At 47.1% G+C, this 20,083-nt stretch overlaps 1 protein-coding gene across 5 annotated transcripts in view; it reads right to left on the bottom strand.

The window, feature by feature from the left end:
* MAPKBP1 (mitogen-activated protein kinase binding protein 1) overlaps positions 1-8,574 on the bottom strand; it is a 102,241-nt gene extending 93,667 nt beyond the window's left edge. For 4 of the 5 annotated variants that reach the window (XM_066188084.1, XM_066188087.1, XM_066188086.1 and 1 more), the window contains exons 1-2: positions 8,461-8,478; positions 7,324-7,661 (exon numbers count right to left, since the gene is read on the bottom strand). In XM_066188084.1, the coding sequence (XP_066044181.1) occupies positions 7,324-7,440 (117 nt within the window). In that variant the 5' untranslated portion in view covers positions 7,441-7,661; positions 8,461-8,478. Of the gene's footprint in view, positions 1-7,323; positions 7,667-8,460 lie in introns of all 5 variants that reach the window. The other variant, XM_066188085.1, reaches the window with a different exon arrangement.
* Positions 8,575-20,083: the final 11,509 nt, after the last annotated feature.

Below are 20,083 nucleotides of genomic sequence, written 5' to 3'. Positions count from 1 at the left end.
ACTGGGGTTTCCACAGCTCTAATTCTTATGGTGCTTAATCTGCTTGAGCTTGTTGGAAAGTCATCATCACCAGAGCTACTGAAATCATTAGTGACAACAGGACCAAGTCAGCATTTACAACAGCACAGTTTGCGGACTTTTAAGCAAATAATCTTAAATGAACACAAGTCCCCCTCACATGGGAGAGGTGAGAAACATCCCTGGTAATCTACAAGAAGCTGGGCTTTGTGACTAAGGCTAGGACTTGGCCTTAAAGGATCAAGATTCAATTTCTAGGTCTGTCTCAGACTTCTCATGGGAGTTTGGAACCATGTCTGTATAGAAAAAGCATATTCCATTCCCTCCATCTCTTTAGTTTTTTAAGCCTGAAGCTCCTTTGGGCTGGGTCTACTTTATCCCATTTGTTTAGTACTCACCAAAGCAAGGTAGAGAGACGGGATGCTCCTGCAGTCTATGGTCATACAAATACTAGCAACGAGTCACCTTTGCATTAATATTTTTGAATGCAGATCACACAGCACAGCTGATTACAACAGCTGCAGGCCTCAGTTCCATTTTCCTTGCACAACACACAAACATGTTCAGGGCAAGGATAAGCAGCCCTGTGGTGAAAGGAAATAGTAGGAGGGTTTTCTGAATTGCAGTAGCCACCCTTTGGTGGGTACAGCCTCAGTAAAGCCTGCAGGGTTTCAAGTACAGGGACCAGCCCACATCTGGAGCTGGGAACCAGAGCAGCGAGCGTGCCGCAACCCTGCTACGCACATACCAGAGCCCTCAGAAACTTCCAGCTATGCGGAGGCAGGTATGTCAGGCACAAACACAAGCCTGAAGTAACTGAAACTGGGCTTGGTGATAGTTAATTATTCAGTCCTTAGCTGGGATCACTCAGCATTAATGTCAGGGCTGAGCACTGTTTGAGTGCCGTGTAAGCACCACTCCTGGCACCAAACATCAAAACCTTTGAAAAAAGCCAGAGAGTAGTTAGGGTACGTTGTTTGCTTTCACACTCACAGAGAAAATTGTACCAAGGCTAATCAAGCAGCTTCTCCCCAAGACCTTATCAACAGGAAACAAAATATCTACTTCAATTTTCCAGGCCATCAAAATGCTGACCACCACTTTCTCAGCCAGAAATGGAGGTGGTGCCCTGTAGCTACTTTCCACTAGACACAGAGGACATTAAAATAATATACAAGTTATTTTACAGGTGCTTGCCGATCCTTGACAATGGAAAATCAATACTGGCCTAGCCTGATCTGACTCCCAACCAACACTTCAATGGTTCTGCCCTTCTGAAACACATGAGGTGATACACCACAAGAAGGGCCAAGCTAGTGAAACAGATGGTACACTCTGAAGGAGGTCTCTTTCCACTGTGTCTGAGGATGCCTTTCTCCACCAGTCCTCTCAACACCACAGTGAACAACAGCTCTGACTAGCAAGCAGCAAATGTACCACCTGCAACACCCCTGAGCAGCCCTGACCTCTGCCATCTTACTATCCCAGCCAGGTCTTTGGCAAACACTACACGCTTCACAGCCCATGGACAAAAGGGAGGATTCTGTGCACAGCTCACCCAGCACAGCAGGGACAGCAGTGTAAAACCTGCTTATGAGCCTCTCCAGCCAGGTTAGCCAAGTCCCACGAGCCCTCTCAGAGGACACAGCTCATCTGAAGGAGGTGAAGAACAACACTCAAGGCAGGACGACAGCAGCTCTGAAAGGCTATTCAGGTAAGCAGCATATGACCATCCACAGGAAGCAAGAACCCATGAGGCAAACAACCTGGTTTGTGTTATTTATGCTGACCTCACCCCAGCACATCGTCATGCTCCCCCTGCCACAGAGATGCCTTCCTGCTGTCTTCCACAGTAAAGACAGCACATGATTTAGGGGTGACTAAAAGGATGGATCTTGCCAGCAAACTTGCCTGAAGGCAAGAAGTGTCACAGTGTTTTATGGATGCAACTGTAGGCTACAAGACCAAATATGTTGAATTGTTATATGCTTTTATATCCACTATACTTCAAGAACCAAAGTCAACTGGCACTGCAGTTCACCAGCAGAAAAACTCTGGTTTTGATATGCCCTGTGAATGTAAGCCACATTTAACACTCATGTTTAGACCAAGAGAGGTAGCCAGATAACCCTGTATTTTCAGGACAAGGCATATCATTCACAGAGTGAAGAACAGAACAAGAAAATGCTCTGTGTGAAACTGTTAATAAACACAGGGTCACCCTGAGCACCACATATCCAAGGATGGAATAGGGGGGACCAGAGCAACCCAAGCAGGGAAGCATTCAACCCCTGAGCTATGACACTCAGTTGCTCCACTGACTCTACCTACAGATACAGACATGCCACTGAAATGCAGGTCTGGCTATGGAGAACCCAACCAGCCTTTGTCCTATGCTTTAAGGAGCACTGTTACAAGCCTGACCAGAGACAGACATGAAATCCCTTCTATCTCCAGACAGCAGCCTCTAAGCTGTTGAAACAACTGGGTGTGTTTAGACTGAGCAGTGCAGAGCTGTGAGAGAGATCCCCAGCTATCAGCTGAGGTCAAGCAATATTCAGGGATGCTGAAGCAGAACAGGCACAGTAGCAGACATCCAGAGCAGGGTTAGAGGCATTCCCTCAGCTGTGCCCTTGGCTGCACTGGTCCCAGACATGGTAGGCTGAGCACTGCTCAGACTGCAGAAAAGGGTGAATGGGGCAATACTGCACTGAATAGCACCTCAAAGGACCATCATTTTGTAGAAGACCCTTCCAAATGCTGCCAAAAGAAAAGTTTATGTCGGCATCAGACAGGCTGCTCCCTCATTCACCCACACAGGCAGCTCAGCCCCACATCCAGCTCCGTGGAAACCCAGCAAGTTCTCCTGCTGCAGGACCAAGTTGTTCCCAAAGACTTACAAAGAATCCCACTCTGCAACAAGCCTCAGCTGCACCTGAAGTGATTTAATAAGAGGTGAAGATTTTTGATGTATTTATATCAGTGAACCAAACTTGTGTGGTTTTTGGTTCTTTTTCAGTTCAGGGTCAGCAATTCTCAGCTGATCCAGTTAAGACCAGCAGTGGTCTGACACTGATTCATGTTGGAAGCCACGATATTTTCAAACAAAAAGGACTGTGTGCTGAAGGCAGGAAGCTACAGGCAGGCCAGAAACATTAGTCCATTCTCCTGTGTCCAGGACGGCCTGTGGTCCTAGTTGAACCCTCCAGCTTCTCAGGGGATTAAGAAGCTGGAGAACTTCATTGGGAATGACAAGACGTGAAGCTTCCATGGATCTGCTTTCCTCTTAAATCTGTGCAGGCTCACTGGCAGGACACAGAAGTACACAGAAGTACTTGTTTCTAGTGGCTGGCAGTAAGAACAGACCATGCCTCACCAAAGGAGGACAGGAAACCCTGTCCCACTAGGAGTAACTTAGTCAGGGTACATTTTCAGAACAAAAGCTCCCAAGAAGGTTTTGCAGAACCACCCAGTGCAACCCAGGATCGTGGGGCAGGAACAGACGCTCCAGCTGCACGTTTGCATGCCACTTGGAGAGGGGAGAGACCACAACATAACAGTTCCCAGCTGAATGACTTCCTCCTGAGGAATTCAGGTTTTAGTCAAAGTACTCTCTTAAACAGGCAACTTGAAATATTTCTGGTTAGAAAAAACAGGAGAGATCAAAGAGACAAGCAGCAAATTCCAAATGTGCTTCTTTGATTCCCTGGCTTCCTGTTTCAGGGAAAGCCTGCAGCAGGTTTTGTAGCAATTTGTTTCTACATTGATATTCACAATCTGATTTGACTAAGGACACCCACACACACCACCCCCCCTAAAACAGGCACGGATACATCAGTTAAAAGAGGTTTATATTTACAAGTGTAGAGCTCAGCAATGCAAACAAGCCCTGCAGGAACTGTACTTGCTTAGGTACATTACTTCTGTGAGCAGGGTACTACAGCAACCAGGATGTTTTAACAATGGATGATGGGTCAGGCCCGAACTTCCCCTCTGTCCTGATACAGTTGCTCTGTAGGGTGATTCAAAGGCCAGTTTAGTGCTCAGTTTTTAACCCCGAGTCTCTACTGGAATCACAAGCACGGTGACCAGATGCACGGTTGGATTTCTGGCAGGGCTAGTAATCCTCTAGAAATTGAATGCAGGCCAATCAACTTATCTGAGGAAATTTTAGCTTCCAACTGCCACACCAATACATTACAAATCCCAACAGTCAACAAGCCTTAGACATAAGTCACGGTACTCTAGGTCTATATTGGTTCAATACAAAAAACAGATACGGAGAGCACAGCAAAAGTGGACTCAAGCCATGAATGTGAGAAGACACACAGAAAAAAGAGAAGTCCAAACACAAAACTAGTCAGACAGCAACAAAAATCAGGACTCCCACAAAAAAAAAAAAAAAAAAAAAAAAAAAAAAAAAAAAAAAAAAGCTATTTTCAAAAGGCAGTAACAAAACCAAACACTACATCCAATTTGTTAACAAGCCTTACTTAGAGTTCCCATTCCTTCCCCCTCTTTTCCTTTTTTTTTTTTTAATGTCCATGATTATCTATTGGCTCCTTAGTTTTACTTCCGTAGAGATCTCCTGGAGCTCTACAGTAAAACTATGCATTAATTATAGCAAGAAGTAAGTCCTAGTGGAAGTCACAAAACAAGTTCTCTCTTGTACAGATCCCAAGCAACACACTGCATGTCCTGCACAGCCATCATGCAAAATACCTCTACTTACCCACACTCCCCCTTGCACAGCAATGCACAAACAGGTCTCTGCAGAGCCAGCCTCCCACAGACTGCCCACGGCCAGCCCAGCATCACACGGCTGCTTCACTGAAAGGAGGCAATTTCACAGGCCTTCTCTTCAGCATGACAAACTGCCCAAGGGGTCTGTCCCTAACCACTGAGACAGCCTGGCAAACCTCACACGCCTAAAGGGTTCTTTAGGAAAGAACCAGGACACTTCACACTGGAGGGGAAAAAACAAACCACCACAGTTCATGGAAGTTTAAGCAGTGCCACTGAGGGTACTTGCCCATCTTAAATTGAGCACCTGGTTGCAATAAAAAGTTGAGGTACTCAGGGGACTGTTGAGGGTTGGGTCTTCACCTACATCTGCACATGCAAAGCGCAATATCATCTTCCAGGCATTAATTTAGGGCAACAGTCCAGCTCCATCCTATGTAACCAAGCAGCATCCAGCTGGGATGACCAACTTCATTGGCCCTTCCATGCTTCCACCTGACCAGTTTCACACAGCTCTTGGAGCAGTTATTTCTCAAAAACTCCAAGAGACAAAGATGCCTCAAAGACTCCTTCCTGCAGGTCAGAAAAGATCCTTCAGGAGCGACGCGTATGATGGTCAGTGTTAGTCCCAGGGGTTTTTACACACACCAAATAGCAGACTGAAACCTGTTCCTGCTATTTTAGAAAAACAGCTGCTTCTCACCTTGGAAAGCAGAGGAGCACACATGTAGAAGAGGGAGTATCTTCACAGATACTCAACATCTGTCAGATCTTTGATAAAGGGCCCACTTCCCTTCACCCTGCCCCTTCCAGCTGGCACACTGATGGCAGATCCTAACTCATTTGAGCTAATTCAGAGCAGATCACTTCAGGAAACCAACACCTGCATCTAACTCCCCATAATGCCAAACTGATTCTGCCAGCAAACTCCCCATCAGTTCCTTTGCACCTCATAATAAGATAGACAAAATCCAGCCCTGAAACCCTAATTTGATGGCACAAAATGAATACATGATATCCCTCCCCAGGGGCTCAGACAACCCTGGCTGCACACTGGGAGACAGCACAAAGGATAAAAGGGGAGCTCTCCCAAAAGGCACGTGTAAGGAGAGCAAAATGAAACACGTACCACAGAATACCCAGGGTATATAGCAGCAGGTTCCAGCCCCAAAAGGAGTCTGCAGGCCACAGAGCCAAAATCAAATGCCCACCATATGTGGGGGTACAAGTGGCTTTTGTCTTTTTCAGTAGAAGTCTCTGCAGAATACAGACCAAGAAACTGCTCTTCAGCAACACCAACAAATCAAGTTTCACTGGCAGTCCACAGGCTGCATGAAATGCACACACAAGCACATGCACACAGTGAGGTCAAGCACAAGCACCAAGGGCTTTCCCCTAGACAACTTTAAGGAAGCCATGCAGGTTTGTCTCTTGCTTGGCAAGAGAACAATACTGTGTTCCTTGGTATTAAAGAGCCATCTAAGGGAAACTCTGACCTGAACCAGAGTTCTGAGAACAGGATGTCATGCTGGGGAAAGACCATTTTTAGGTACAGTATCATTTACTTCCCCTAAAGTTTTATATACACTGTTCACTTCAAGAGAGAAATTTGGAAGCATTACTGTTTTGAGACCAATGAATACACTTCTCAGACGAGTATTACAAGCATTTCTTATTTATTAGCAAGTCTTGGCAAAAGGAGAGAGATTAAGTTTTCTATTTATAGAGACAGAGAGTTACACAAAGGCTGAGTGATTTGCCCAGGGTTACAGGTGAATCAGTGGTAGGGACACAACATGGTGCCCTGACTCAGAGGCACCTGCTGTCAGCACCAGGCAATGCCACCTAGCTCTTGTGCTCCCTGAAGCCAGGCTTAAGTTATCCTCTCCTCATGACACCAGTCAGTTCCCAGTGAGTGAGCGTCTGTCAGGAATTCTCCAAAACACCAAGAAGAATGATGGATTTCAAGAACCAATTATACATAACAGAACATAACCCCAAGGAAAGGCGGTCAGAGGCACACAGAGGAAAGCACATCCTGGTGGAATGTGCTTTGCACCTGTGGAACACAGAGCTTATCGGAACAGACACCTCCAAGACATGTTTCACATCTTTCACATCATCATTTCCTTCCCCACATGCTCACAGAACTCTCCTTTGCAGGGTGAGAGCAATTGCTTACACACAACAGGTGTTTCTGCATCCTCAGCTTCCAGTAATGCAGGTTAGCAGCTGGTAACATTGAGAAAAAGGCAGCTCTGCATTTCTCCTGCTAGTCATCTGTAACGACTTCACACACTACAGTGTGGGAAATCCCAAAAGCTTTCTGATACAGACCGGGGTCATATCACACAAGCAAAAAGAATTCTTCAAAAGAGGGGCACCAGCTTCAGGAAGGATCTGCAGCAGAGCGAAGATCCCAACTAAGAGACAACTTGTCATGGATCAGTTCCTCTGCATCACTTTACAGTTATACCAGGTCTCCCAAAGCAGCATTATCAGTACAGATGGAAACTCAGACAACAAAGTCAAAGCATGCTGGCTGCACTACACAGCACTCACCTTGCTGCCTATATCTTCTCGCTTGTTCCCAGGCTTGCTTCTCCTCAGCTTAATGGAAGGGGAGCGAAGTAGGTTTTTGATCCGACTTGTTATCGTAGACCCTTCGACTGACATCATCTCCAGGTGCCACGAAGGATTCACCCCACACACAGACTGTGCCTGGGGAAGGAGCCCAGGCTTGAGGCAGAAACACCGGTGTGCTCAGCTTTGCTCCCACACATTCACATATCTCTCAGCGATTCTGCTCAGGAACTCCACTCCTGTTACACTGCAAAGCTATTCACAGAGGCTGGCAGACTTTCCTTTTGCAGATTCCAGAGGATCAAATCAGCAGCAATCTAAACTGAAAGATCCACCGTGAGTCAATACAATATTCACAATAAATTCAATTCTAGCCTCAACCTTTGCAAGAAAGATCTTACAGGGATGGAGGCAGCACTACTATTTTCAGAGGCTTCCACACAAATTATCATTATTTAATATCAATTAGCACATCCATACCAATTCCCAAATCCAAAATTTAGATTTTGCACTTCAGTATCTTCTTATGACAAAACCAAAAATGCCCACCCCTTGGTTGAGCTCCATACACATGGATTCCACCTTATGCTTCACAGCCCAGAAAGCACAATGCTGTACTTGACTATTAAACACCGAGTCGCAGAAAAACCCCGAGAATACACACGAGGGAGTTTTTTAACTCTAACAAATCTATCTCTGTTTTAAGTCCACACAATTACATGGTGTACGATACCAGATAATAAAGGAATTGGATGTTTCCACGTCCCCCCACGCGAATTTATAAAGTGAATCAAGGAGGCACTAGAGCTGCTGCCAAGGATTACAGACCCCCGGCCAACATCTTCACCTTTCCCGAAGGGCCGGTGGTGGTCGGGGGGAAGAGGGACGCAGTCAGAGCCTGCAGTGAATTATCCTCCCGGCTTCTGTGCAAAATGGGGGCGGAGGGAAGAAAGAGAGAGAGACACAGAGAAGGGGAGAGAAAAGGAGGAGAGGAAGAGAGGAACGTCCAAGCCAGCACAGCCGGCAGCCTCCTCCCTGCGGCGGCAGCACTGCGGGCGAGGGGCCGCGCCTCCTCCCCCCGCCCCCGCCCGCCCCGCCGCGTTGAACCTCTCCTACCTGGCGCCCAGGAACGGCGATCCCGGCGCCCGCGGTGCCCCGCAGCGCCTGCCCATGCAGCCGGCCTGCCCCGAGGAGGGGCCGCGGCGCGGGCCGCCCCCGCGGGCGGGGCGGGGGCCGTACCCTGGGCGGCGGCGGCGGGGAGGGGGCGGCAGCAGGGGCGGCCCCGCGGTGCCCGGTGCGGGCCGGCGCTGGGGCCAGGCCGGGACCCGCCCGCCGAGCCCGGGAGCGCAGGGGCGCGCGCCCGCCCGTCCCGCCGCGCCCCGGCCCCGGCCCGGCCGCCCGGCTGCGCTACGGCGGCCCGCGCGGGCCAAACCGCGGCGCCGGGGGCGGCGGAGGGAGACGGGCGGCGCTGGCGGAGGGATCGCGGCGTGGCGGACGGGCCCGGGCTGCGTGGGGGGCCCGTGCTGGGCTCTGCCTTTGGAGGCCGCCGGCGCTGGTCGAGCTCCGGCGCGCTCTAATGCGGATCCGAGGTTGCGCCTCCTACACAGAGCCAAGCGAGACCCGAGGGAAGGTCAAGGTCACGTTAGAGGCCCGTCCTGCTGTGCCTGCTGCCCCTCAGGGCCCATGGTTGCGCCCGCCGCCTCCACTGTGCCCTGTCACCCTGTCCATCTTTTCCCTGGTTGAACCTGTAACTGTAGTGTTTCTGGCAAAATGGAACGCGGGTTGGCTTAACATCCAAACTTAATGTAGTAGTTCCCAAAAATAACCACACTACACTTGCCCTGATACTCCCAACAACAGCTAAGCAAATATGGAGCATCCCTTGAACAGTGACACCAGAGATTTGGAAAATTGGCCCCTACATAATACAAGAGGTAGGACAACAGATGTCATTTAACCCATCGTGGTCTCTCAAAAAGGTTGAATTGTTGGTGCAAATTAGTGTGTCTACGATTCAGCTGCACTGTTTGTGCACCCTCTGACATTCGTTGCGCCTTTTGACCAAAAGCATTTACAAATCTTGGGTGCTTCCTACCCCTTCAGAGTGGGCTGGCACACCACGCCTGGGGGTGTTGCTGTCGCTGGGGGTGTCACAGTGTCCTCACTGCCCCACACACCTGCCTGGCCGTTCCTGGCTTGTCACCACATCCTGCCTGTGCCACAACAGGAGCCTTCTGAGGAAGTGGCAAAGAAGGGGACAGTGGGACTGTGTGACCCTCCTGCACTGGGTTGGGAGAGGGGACAGAGGATGTCACCTTGTGCCCCCACAGTGTGGGATGGCCGGCACTTCATATCTGGTGTGTGGATCTTTTACTGGGGCTACAATGTTCGCAGAGGTGGTGTGGAGGCTGCTGGCAAAGCCATGAGCATAAGCAGCTGAGCTGGGTGTTTCTGGAGGACCATGGGAATCCACAACCACACAGTGGCATGGTCCGGCCCCACTGCATGGGTTCCCAATTATGATGAAGTCCTGGAGTTCCTTCTCCCCTCAGCTCGTCAAAGTTTTCATTAGGAGTCTGGCAGACAATTGGCACATCAAGAAGCCCATGGGATCAGAAATTTGGACACTTGTGTGCTGGCTCCTAGCAGGTGAGAGCCTAGAAGCAAATAGGGGCCAGCAAGAGGGGTTTGCCCTGGTGCTGTCTAATACCTGTTCCCCAAGAAACAGTTCAGAAGCCACTGCGCTAATTCCTGTGCTTCCTAAGTGGGAAGAGAGGCAGCTGCCCTACCATGCCATGGCAGCTACTAACCACATGAGAGGAGGTGGGGAGGCAGATTTCACAAGCCAGCAAGCCTGATTTGCTGTCAGGGGGCATAGATTTAGGATGTAGTTCTCTCTCTCAGTCCTAAGAGGTTGTCCATATCAACACTGGTCACACCACAGCTGTAAAGGGGGAAAGAAAACCAGCCTTTCGTAGCATGGAAAAGTCCTGCTAGCTCCCTCTTCCTTAACAATTTGTCCTACATCCTTGGAGTATCTTTCTGGCTCCCTATTGCCTACTGTGGGTGACTTGCTCCCTTTCCTGTCTTTGGTGACTGCCCTGTCTTCAGTGGCTAATTCAAACCCAGACTATTCATAGCAATTGGAGATGATCCTTCCAAAAATACAGGCTACGAAAATTTGCTGAAGTTCAGGCAGAGATTTACAATGACAAATGATCCATATGGGTTATGGTCTTCCCCATGGTAGCCAGCACACCACCAGCATCACTGCTTGTGGCTGTGTGAACCTGCACCACCAGAATTTCAGGAAAAGTTTGTTTGCATTCCAGGTGGGATTCTGAGCAGGCACAAGGGCTTGCATGACTAGGATCTTAAGGTTTGTCTCGTCAGAAACCTGCATAAATTGATGAAAACACCCAGAGGCATAATAGGACATGCTACTAATCTCTGTCAGTAACTTGCAGGAAGTGAATTTAAAATGTCAGTGTCTAACCTTTGATAGCTTTTGTTTTGATACACGTGCCAGAGAGAAATCCATGCTTGTTGCTGTGTCAAAATGTCATAACGTTCTGGCTACTGTAGCTTTTTGAAAGATATCAAATTTTGTGGGATTTACAATAAACTTGCAAGAGTTGGTAAAATTGCAATTGTTTTTAAAATAGAAGTAATTTAAGTCCATGGAGCTAAGACTGTATATGTAGAATCATGGAATCATATGGATGTCTAACTTTCAGCCCCAGACATAGTCTGCAACACAAGAAGTGGCACATAAGAAAAGGATCCTTTTAGAAAATGTGAATATGATTCATTCCTACAAAACCTCTTGTCCTATTGCTCAATAACAGTGTCTTTATGCTAAGGGTGAGGGAAACTCATGAGGTAAACCAGGCCTGCTGCTGCAGCAAAAATAAAATCCCTCTTCTAGGAAGATTTACACATATGCTTAGTTTTATCCAGGCTATTAATTCTAGTGAGTGGAACTACTCACAGTGGATATGGAGTTTGAAATGTGCACTAGCCTGTACAGGGCTGGGACCTGGCACTGCACAGTTTAAAAAATGTAGTCAATAGTTCTTAAATTTCTGCTGTTCAACACTAAAACATCAGAGTCATCACATTTGGGAGAAATATGCATACATCTGAGAAAGAACAGAGGGATGTCTGAAAACAAGGGACAGCTGAGATGTATGCTTGTGAGACGCTGCTTAAATGCAAGTAGGATTCTTCCTCTTTTGTTGGGAGCTGAGCACAGCATAATGTGATTTGTGATTACAATTCTTTGTGTCTGTGAAGCGACTGAAGAGACAGGATAACTCTGGAACATCACTGGACTTCTAAATTCACTGAAAAGGAGCTGGGACAGGGAACAGATGTTTCTGATTTTCAGACTAAAGCATACTACCTTTCTAGTTATATTTGAAGCAGCACGAAATGTCACAGTTTCTTCCATTTGTCCTAAAGAGAAAGATCTTACCAGTAGTTTTTAAAGAAGCTTTTTCTATAGTTTCATTAATAAAAACTCTAGCCCTTTTTTCCTTTGATCTCAATAATACAGGAGGGAAACAGGCAGGAAGCGCCAGTTTCCTCTAGGTATTGCAGTACAAGTCTTACCACACACCTGTTTCATTGTTAGAGGTATATGATTTTCCAACTGTAATATCAAATTTATGAAAGGTTAGTACAAAGCCCTTACGCTGACTCTACAACCACTGGAGCTTTAGCTGGAGTGAAACCAGAGCAGATGATGCTGTCCTACCTGGCTTCTGTTCTCCCAGCCCTATTCTCCAAGAAATACCAAACCGCTTGAAATGGAGAAACTACTTTTCATTCAGTGGTATGACTAGAAGCAATTGGTAAACCTGCTGCTCCATGACAAGCCTCCTGATGTTGCTCTCGCTTGTGGTGTCCAAAATAAGCTCTCCCATGGCAGCAGTCAAGCTGGTAATCTGTTGGCCAGTCATTGTGTCGAAGCTCATTATAGGTGCATTTGTGGCTTGTGCTGGGGCAAGTGCTTCACTCTGAGCTCACTCACACCAGCGCTTGCTGCTGTTTCTTTTGTTGTGCCATTATTGCCTCCTCATCATTGCCACAGATTACATTTATTTCTGAGCAAGGCTTGTATGTTCCTGTAGGGCCCATCTCCACAGGGCAGTGCCTTGACTGAGATCAGTTAATGGTAACCAAAAGCAACAGGATTTTCAGCTTCACTCTAGAGTCATGAATTCTTCCTTGACAGAAAGGATAATGTACCATGAATAAATTATGTCGTTTATCTTTGACGTTTCCAGCATCTGGTCTTGAATTATGTGTTCTTAAAGAAGTCTTCTGAGGGATGCCTTAAATAATGAAAGAACAGATGCCTCAACAAATTAAATGCCATATTTTTAAGCACTAGGTAATGAAGTATCTGAAAATGTTTTTCTCTGTTGCAGAAATCCTCTGTGCTTTTCTAAGAAACAGCATTTTGCAAAAGCTCTGTAACCCTGTAGGGCTCTGAGCCCTACAGGAAAGGAACATTTTGGAAGTGATTTTTGAAGAAAGTTATTTTCCTAGTTAAGAATATGGTGATAAAAAAGAGCACATTAAAGAAGACACAAAGCACCAGAGCAGAATGCCACATGAGCCCTCTCAGTGTGATATTAAACCTTTCCTTGAACTTGTTCTCCTTACAAAGCTCTTCTCACTACCTCTGGCCAGGCAGGGAGCAGGGGGTGAGTCTCCAGACAGCGTGCTGACATGCTGAGGGCAGATGTAGTCCCATGACTGGATACGCTAAGTGCTTTCCAAACTCTCTGTGTGATGGGGCTGCAAGGTGCTCTGTGCCTCTAAAACCTTGATGTGTTGATACCACATCACAGCCAAGCCCCTGGGTGGTAGCCTGATCAGCTTGGGGTTTTGCCATTTTAAATTCATTTTCTCAGTCACGGAAACAGATCTGAGAAAGGATTTCATTTTTTCAGACACTGATGTGCTGGAGCTGACCTGCTCTCTGGTACTAGAGGGAGATCCAAACTGGAAGCTGTGGCAGCCAGCATGAACAACTGAGGTCAGGTCAGTGACCAGGTGAGTTAGTCAGGGATCAGTGTCACACTCATGCGGATTCATACCTCCTACACAGCTTAGAGGATGGGTTGACCACCTTCACATGTGCCTGCAGAAGTAGTGGGGACAGACATTTTGCTCCACATCCTCACTACTATATTCCTGAGCAGCTTTCAGGCCAAGTGAAGAGTGGAGAACACATTTTTCCCACAAGCATTAAACGCTGTGAAAGAAGAGCCTTTGGTCTTCTGTAAGACCTACCTACCCTCCAACCTCCAAAGGACCATAATGCTGCTTTCCAGTTAGGATAATGACTGTCATTTCAGCCTTACAGGATGTTGATTCAGCAGGGTCATTATGCCTTTTTCCTCCTGTTGACTTCTTGTTAGAGCAGTGAACAGCAGGCACTCAGATGTGGAGAGAGGGTGGAGGAGGAAAGATAAACAGCTTTGGTCTAGTCCAGAATAAAAATGAGAAACTAGACAGGTAGGGGGTAAGAGAAGAAAAGAAGCTACCAGGCAGTATATAGAGGGCATTTCATGTTTTTATTTTCTCCAACTATGAAAATGACCGTGAACTCATAATAATTTCTTTATTAACCTCTTAATGAATTTGCCCTGGCAAAAGGCACCGACAATTCTTTTCTGGACACACAGAGGCCTCCAAAGCTTAACGTAGAGTGTGTCAGGTGATGAAACCCAAACAGAGTTAGTTGCTTTTGTTGACTTGTTTTCTGGCAGTGAACTTTGTCCCTTCCTCTCTCTCTAATTTATTGCCACAGCTACAAGGGATAAGCAGAATGAGTTTCTGGAAATTATTTCCAACCATAGCTTATGTCTTTTTATCAGGCTCCTGATACCTGACTTGAAATATTTAGAATCCAGCCAGCAGTTACAGAGGATTTTTTCTTCTTGTGTTCTCATAGAAAAGTCATGTAGACATCTATGGTTCATAATGCATCTGGGGAGAATATGCTTATACCACAGATCCCAGCTGTGCTTTAAAAAAAGAAAAATATACATTCATGATTGCCATTCAGCTGGTTGCCAGGAAATTGTGCTGATAAAGAGAAACCATGGGGAGTACAAACAAAATGTGTAGTATAGAAAGTCCAGCTGAAGATAGAAAGTTACTCCTTAGAAAAGGCTTTTATCCACTAAGGACTAATATTTTCTGTAATAAGACAAAATGTGCAGAGATGTACTTGGAAATCCCAGGCACAGATATGATCGGTTTTTTCTGAATTAAAAGAATATCCCCTAAACTAAAGGAAAAAATTACAAATCCATTTCAATTTTGACTCTGCATAGTCTGCTTATGTCTCACTCCTTTATTTCAAGGGATCAACAAAACGCATGCCCTCAATTAAAACTATTTTTAACATAATTAGCAAAGTGCACACAAGTGTCCACTCAGCTGTCAAAGCAAGGCCGTGTTCTGACTCACCTGGTGCCTGAGGCATGTGTGCATCCTTTGTGCAGTGAGGTGTCCTTCCAAGCCTGCTGTGATGTGGCAGATGTGATTGATAAAAAAGAAATCCATGCCAGCTGACTGAAGCCTGGAGGAATGGCTGCTGGACTTCCCACAGCCACCTTGGGCAGAACGTGTGGTGAACAGTCCTTCACCAGCACCTGCGTGCTGCAGGGGCAGACAAGCCTGGCAGGGCACTGCAGGGGCCAGGGGCTCCCTAAGAGCAAAGCCACAGCCCCTGCTACTTCTCTTCCAGCCTCTTCACTAGTACAACACTAGCTGTGTGGAAAGCTATCCCCACTAGCTGTGGCCTGGCCCACACATTTGTGCAATAGCCAGCTTCTGGAGGGACATAAATGATGTTACAACCCTATTAAATTTCCACCAGAAGCAGGACCTGTCTTTGTTGTCGATTTCTCAGTGGCAGGGGATGAGAATGCTATGCAGTAGCTGCTGAATGTAAACGTGTTGTGCTTCCTGCTGGATACGTGGAGGTTATGAGGGAGGATAAACATCAAGTACTGAGGCAAAACTCAGCCCGGACACTGCCTGGGGCCAGTGAACTCTCCACCACCACAGCTTTGGCTGGTCAGACAAGCCATGACATGGTACCCAGGCTAATCCACAGGGGTCCTTTCAAGCTTAGATCTAAGAGACTTTGGTCCCCTTTACACACAAGACAACATTGTTTGACAGTCTCAAAAGCCCTCGGTGGGACCGAAGTGTTGCATGAACTCTGTGACTTTTAGACTGTAGTTATCTGGGACCTTAGATGTGGGTAGACAAGAGCAGCACCATGCAGTAGGAGAAGGCTGTCTCCTATCAACTGGACAGGTGCCAGGGCTGGCAGGCACACAGAGATTGGATGTTGGATATTCCTACTTGCAAGGGGAGTCCAGAGCTGAAAACCACATGATAGGAAAGCATTTGACTGAGCTGGTGCTTAAATAAGGGATGCCAAATCCTTGTTCCCTTTTGTAGGAGTTATTTGTGTTCCATTGTTCTCCCCAATTACTGCTCTCTGGAAATATGTACCACAGGATGAAATTACCATTGAACTCTGTGAGGAGTCATAAAGGCCTCCCTTAGAGCATTCACTTTATACCTTTACCAGTTTCGGGCCCATAAACTTTTTGCAGTGAGTGGGGCTGCAGACATCTACACACTTCTTGTTGGCAGTGGGCTTAAGGTGTTTGTGAAAGGCGGTCAAGAAGAACTACTTTCCACAAATATCTTGAAAGTACTTGCAAGGGCTCACTGAGCAGAGGCTGAAAGCTGCTGCTTGACTCTCTAAGATCACCCAGAAGCCTGTTCACTGTTCAGTTGGGCTATGTTAGGTTGGGCCAGGTTAGGTTAGAGAGAGCTCGTTCCTGTTCCAGACACAGAAAGGGATCACAAGATAGGTTTTCCAGCATGTGTCTAAACAACTGATTGTCCTTCATTTGTCTTCCCTCTGGTAGCGTAAGCAAGAGCATACAAACTAACCATCTTCACTCCCAGAGTGTTCTGCAGTGGAAAGCAGGAAGGTGTTATTTTCCAGATTCTGTCTTCACAGAAGGTGCCTTGCAGCTTTCTATGGGGCTAAACATCAGAGGGGAACAATGCCACTGTATCGCTTGGCCGATGTCTCCCTGAATGTTCTTACATGTTGAGGCCAGCTCTGCACAGACTGCACGGATGGCACTCAGCACAGAGGCTGGCCCTGGCCCAGGGACCTGAAAGGAGAGATGCTTGCAAACCCCACTCTGCTGAGCTAGTGTTCCCAATGGCCTGCTGTCTAACCTCCCCCCACTCCCCAAGAGTATGTAGGTCACTGTTCACATTGTCTCCCTCTGAGCCTCCACTGCTCCTGTTTTGCCACTTTGTTTGCAATTAGCCCGTACTTCTGTAATTGACCTAAATAAGCCTGTTTGTTTCTTTTTCCTCCATCCCATGCCTTATGTTTCCAGAGAGCTGTAATTAATAAGAACAAGGCAGCATGAATGTCTTCTGCTAGCCCAAAGTGGGCAGTGCCCTGGCTGGAGTTAGTCCTGCTCTTGGTGCTCCTCAGCAAGCTGACAATGTAAACCAGAATTCAGGCAGCTTTGGGTTTTGACCTGAGAAAAAGACAACATGACATATCTTACAGCCCGACTGTGCTGTATGGCCTCCACAGATGCCTTTTATTCTTACTACTGTTAGCAAAATTAAAGAACTAGAGCAAAACTGTAACTGAGCAAGCAAATATGAAAGTCTCTCTAATAGCAAGTGACGTCAAAGCGTTATATTGCAAGTAATGAAACCCACCTATTTGTATCAGTTTTTGCAGCTGCTCACTTTGCCTCCCACAATCACATTTAGCACAGTGATGATGTTCTAAATTTCCTCTCATGTCACAACTCTGCCCTCCCCATGAAGTCTGAGGTGTGAAATCTGGAAAATCAAATGCAACAGAGCGTGGAAGTTGCCCCACTCAATCTCTCATACCGTTGGGCAACACTCAGCTGGACGGGTTTCAGGCACTGCTTTTTGCCTCAGTTTCCTCATCTGTTCTCATGAACTCCTGCTTGGAGGGGAGCATCTCATGAATGTTTCCTTTACTTGCACTACTTTTCACCTTTCACATCCTTAAAAGACAAAAATAAACATCAAAACAAAACCTTGCAAGAGAGCTTTCCCCAAAACTTCGTGTTGTGTTCCAGACCCTCCCGCAGAGATGCTCTGTTGCTTCCCACTGGGGTGCCCATCTCCTGCAGGCAGGGCTGTGTCTAGGTCAGTATGTCAGGTTGGCACAGAGGTCAGTACTGAGGCCCACAGGGGTTGTTACAGAGCCTGTAGAAGAGGGCTTAGCACTGTGGCATCCCTGAACACCAACTCCATCCTCTCACCTCAGAGATGCTGGAGAAAGGCACAGGGAATGAAATGCATACTACATGTCATGCTGTTTGGAAACCAAATACCAGAAATTTTGGCACTGCATCTATTTGTAGTTTTCCTGACATGTTGCCAGTATCCTACCTAGCAGTATGCAGTCAATGTCAGTCCCTTTGCTTGTGCTTGGTTCTCTAGAGAGCCTGTGAGAGGACTTTAATAGGTGTCAGAGGCAAAGCACAACTCGTTTCCAGGGTGGACTCTGTCCAGCAAGCAGGGAGATGACATGGAGGTAGGCACAACAAGAGCTGTGGCACTTGGTTGTGGAACTGGCATTTTCCAGTAAGCCTAAATTTTGTGCCCAACTCTAACTTAATTTCCTTGGGAACTAGAGCAACAAATTACCACAAACCCCTCTTTAAATCTCCTCCATTTAACCTCTTGCTCCTTGACACCGACTTTGAGATCCAGGTTTTCCCCCTTTCTCTGTAATATACCTTGGCTTGCAAAATTCACCATGCAGAACGAAATCTGAACTTTCCACTCCCCATGGCAACCATAATTCAATTAAACAAGACAAACCTTGGACAGTAGTTGGTCCTTGGACAGGACGTGGTACACTAAATACGATATCAGCAGGAGGAGAGTGAAACACAAAACTCGTGAAACAATCCAGTTAAAAGAGAGTTGGCAAGTGGGTGCCCTTCAGGACAAGGACACACACAAACACACGCGCTTTCTCCTTTCTTTAGTCCAGCACATTTACATAGATGACAACAAATAGGAAGGACTGGGATTAATGGCAACTTCTGTGTAATTGCAAGTCTATCTGAAGAGCAATCAAGTGCACATTTAACTTGTACGGATGGATGCATTTGTTCCTGTTGCTAATGTGCAAATACAGGTCTGACTAGGGATGCTTTCCTTAAGCAGTACCAATGTGGGCAGAAAACAAATGTCAAATACAAGAAAATAACAGCCTGTTAGTCATCTGGTATGACTGACTGAGAGGGAAATATAAAAGTATAGCCACACACTCTCATGGTGGTGAAAAAAAGAAAACGCCATGACTAAATACCAAAGTCACAGCAAACCCAAATATTATTCTCAGAATGACTAGAATTAGGAAGGCTAGGAGGCTGGTAGCAACAGCCTAGAAATGATGCCCAGGAAGAGGCACAATCCCTTGAGGTTTTTAAGTCCTGGATGGAGAAAGACCTGACCGGCCTGGTTTGGTCTCACAACTGACCCTGCCCTCGACAGGAGGCTGGACTACAGATCTCCAGAGGGCCTTTCCTATGTGAATTTTCCTATGATCCTATAAGTGCCTATGATTTGGCATACTGAGAAGGCAACTGCTGACATTGCCATGACAACAAACTGGGTTTCTGCTGGTGTTGCAGCTTCCTGCAAAGAGAAGAGAAGAGTGAGAGAAATGCTTACAAACCCCCCAAGATTTATAGCACTAGATTCCTTGGTGCCTTGCTTTCAATCTAATGAAAGAATTAATAGGTTATCAGCCTGTTGCACAGTTCATCTCTGCTTGTGTTTCAATTTTCTTTTTCTTTAAGATAGTGAAGAGAAAATTACATGCAGTCTTGTAAAAAGAAGATAATTACATCCTCCCCCTTAGGGAGACAACCAAAATGGCTTCAGCAAATACTCCCAGTGCCAGTAGGAGAGGCAGCCAGCCAGCCAGCAGCCAGGGCCAGCTGCATGTGGCTCTGCACAGCCAGCCCAGTGCTGTAAAGCATATTCCTTCACCATTTGCCCTGTAGCCTTCCTAAATGGAAGCACATGAAGCAAAATGTTTCCAGTGTTTTGTTCAAATACTGCATATGAAATCTCAGCTGCAGTAACCAGGAGCTGACCGCTCGAGGCAGTGGTGCTGCTGTAGGCGGTCACATGCCTGGGGCTTCGGGCAGGACTGAGTGACCCGCAGGCTTGCTGGCTTGCTCGAAGCCCCTGTGGGCTCCTGAGGCTGCAGGCAGAGGATGGGGATGTGGGACTCTGCTACCACAGCTGCTGCCCTGGCAATGCCCATGGGAAAGCTTGGAGACACGAGAGCACTGGGGCCTGAGGTGATGCAGCAGCAGCGGCAGCTCTGTGTCCAGCCGCACAAGGGCTCTGCTCTCTGCCACGTCTGCCTCACACCCGGGTGCCAGCAGCACAGAGCACCTTCAGAGGCACAGGACTGCTTGGTTTCCTGCATGCTTCCCACTTCTACTGTCTGCCTCTCAGCCAGAGTCAAGGATCTAGCCCCCTGGGACTCACCTTCAGCCAGGAATAACTTCTGACTTGGGGCAATTTTAGTAGGTCATCAACACCGCTGGCTTTTTCCTTTGGCAGTTATGCTTTTCTTCCTCACCCTATG

The sequence above is a fragment of the Chamaea fasciata genome, unplaced genomic scaffold, assembly GCF_029207755.1.
Source record: "Chamaea fasciata isolate MVZ Bird 193981 ecotype frontalis unplaced genomic scaffold, bChaFas1.0.hap1 SCAF_7, whole genome shotgun sequence".
Lineage (NCBI taxonomy): Eukaryota > Metazoa > Chordata > Aves > Passeriformes > Sylviidae > Chamaea > Chamaea fasciata.
This window is presented reverse-complemented; position numbering and strand designations above follow the sequence as displayed.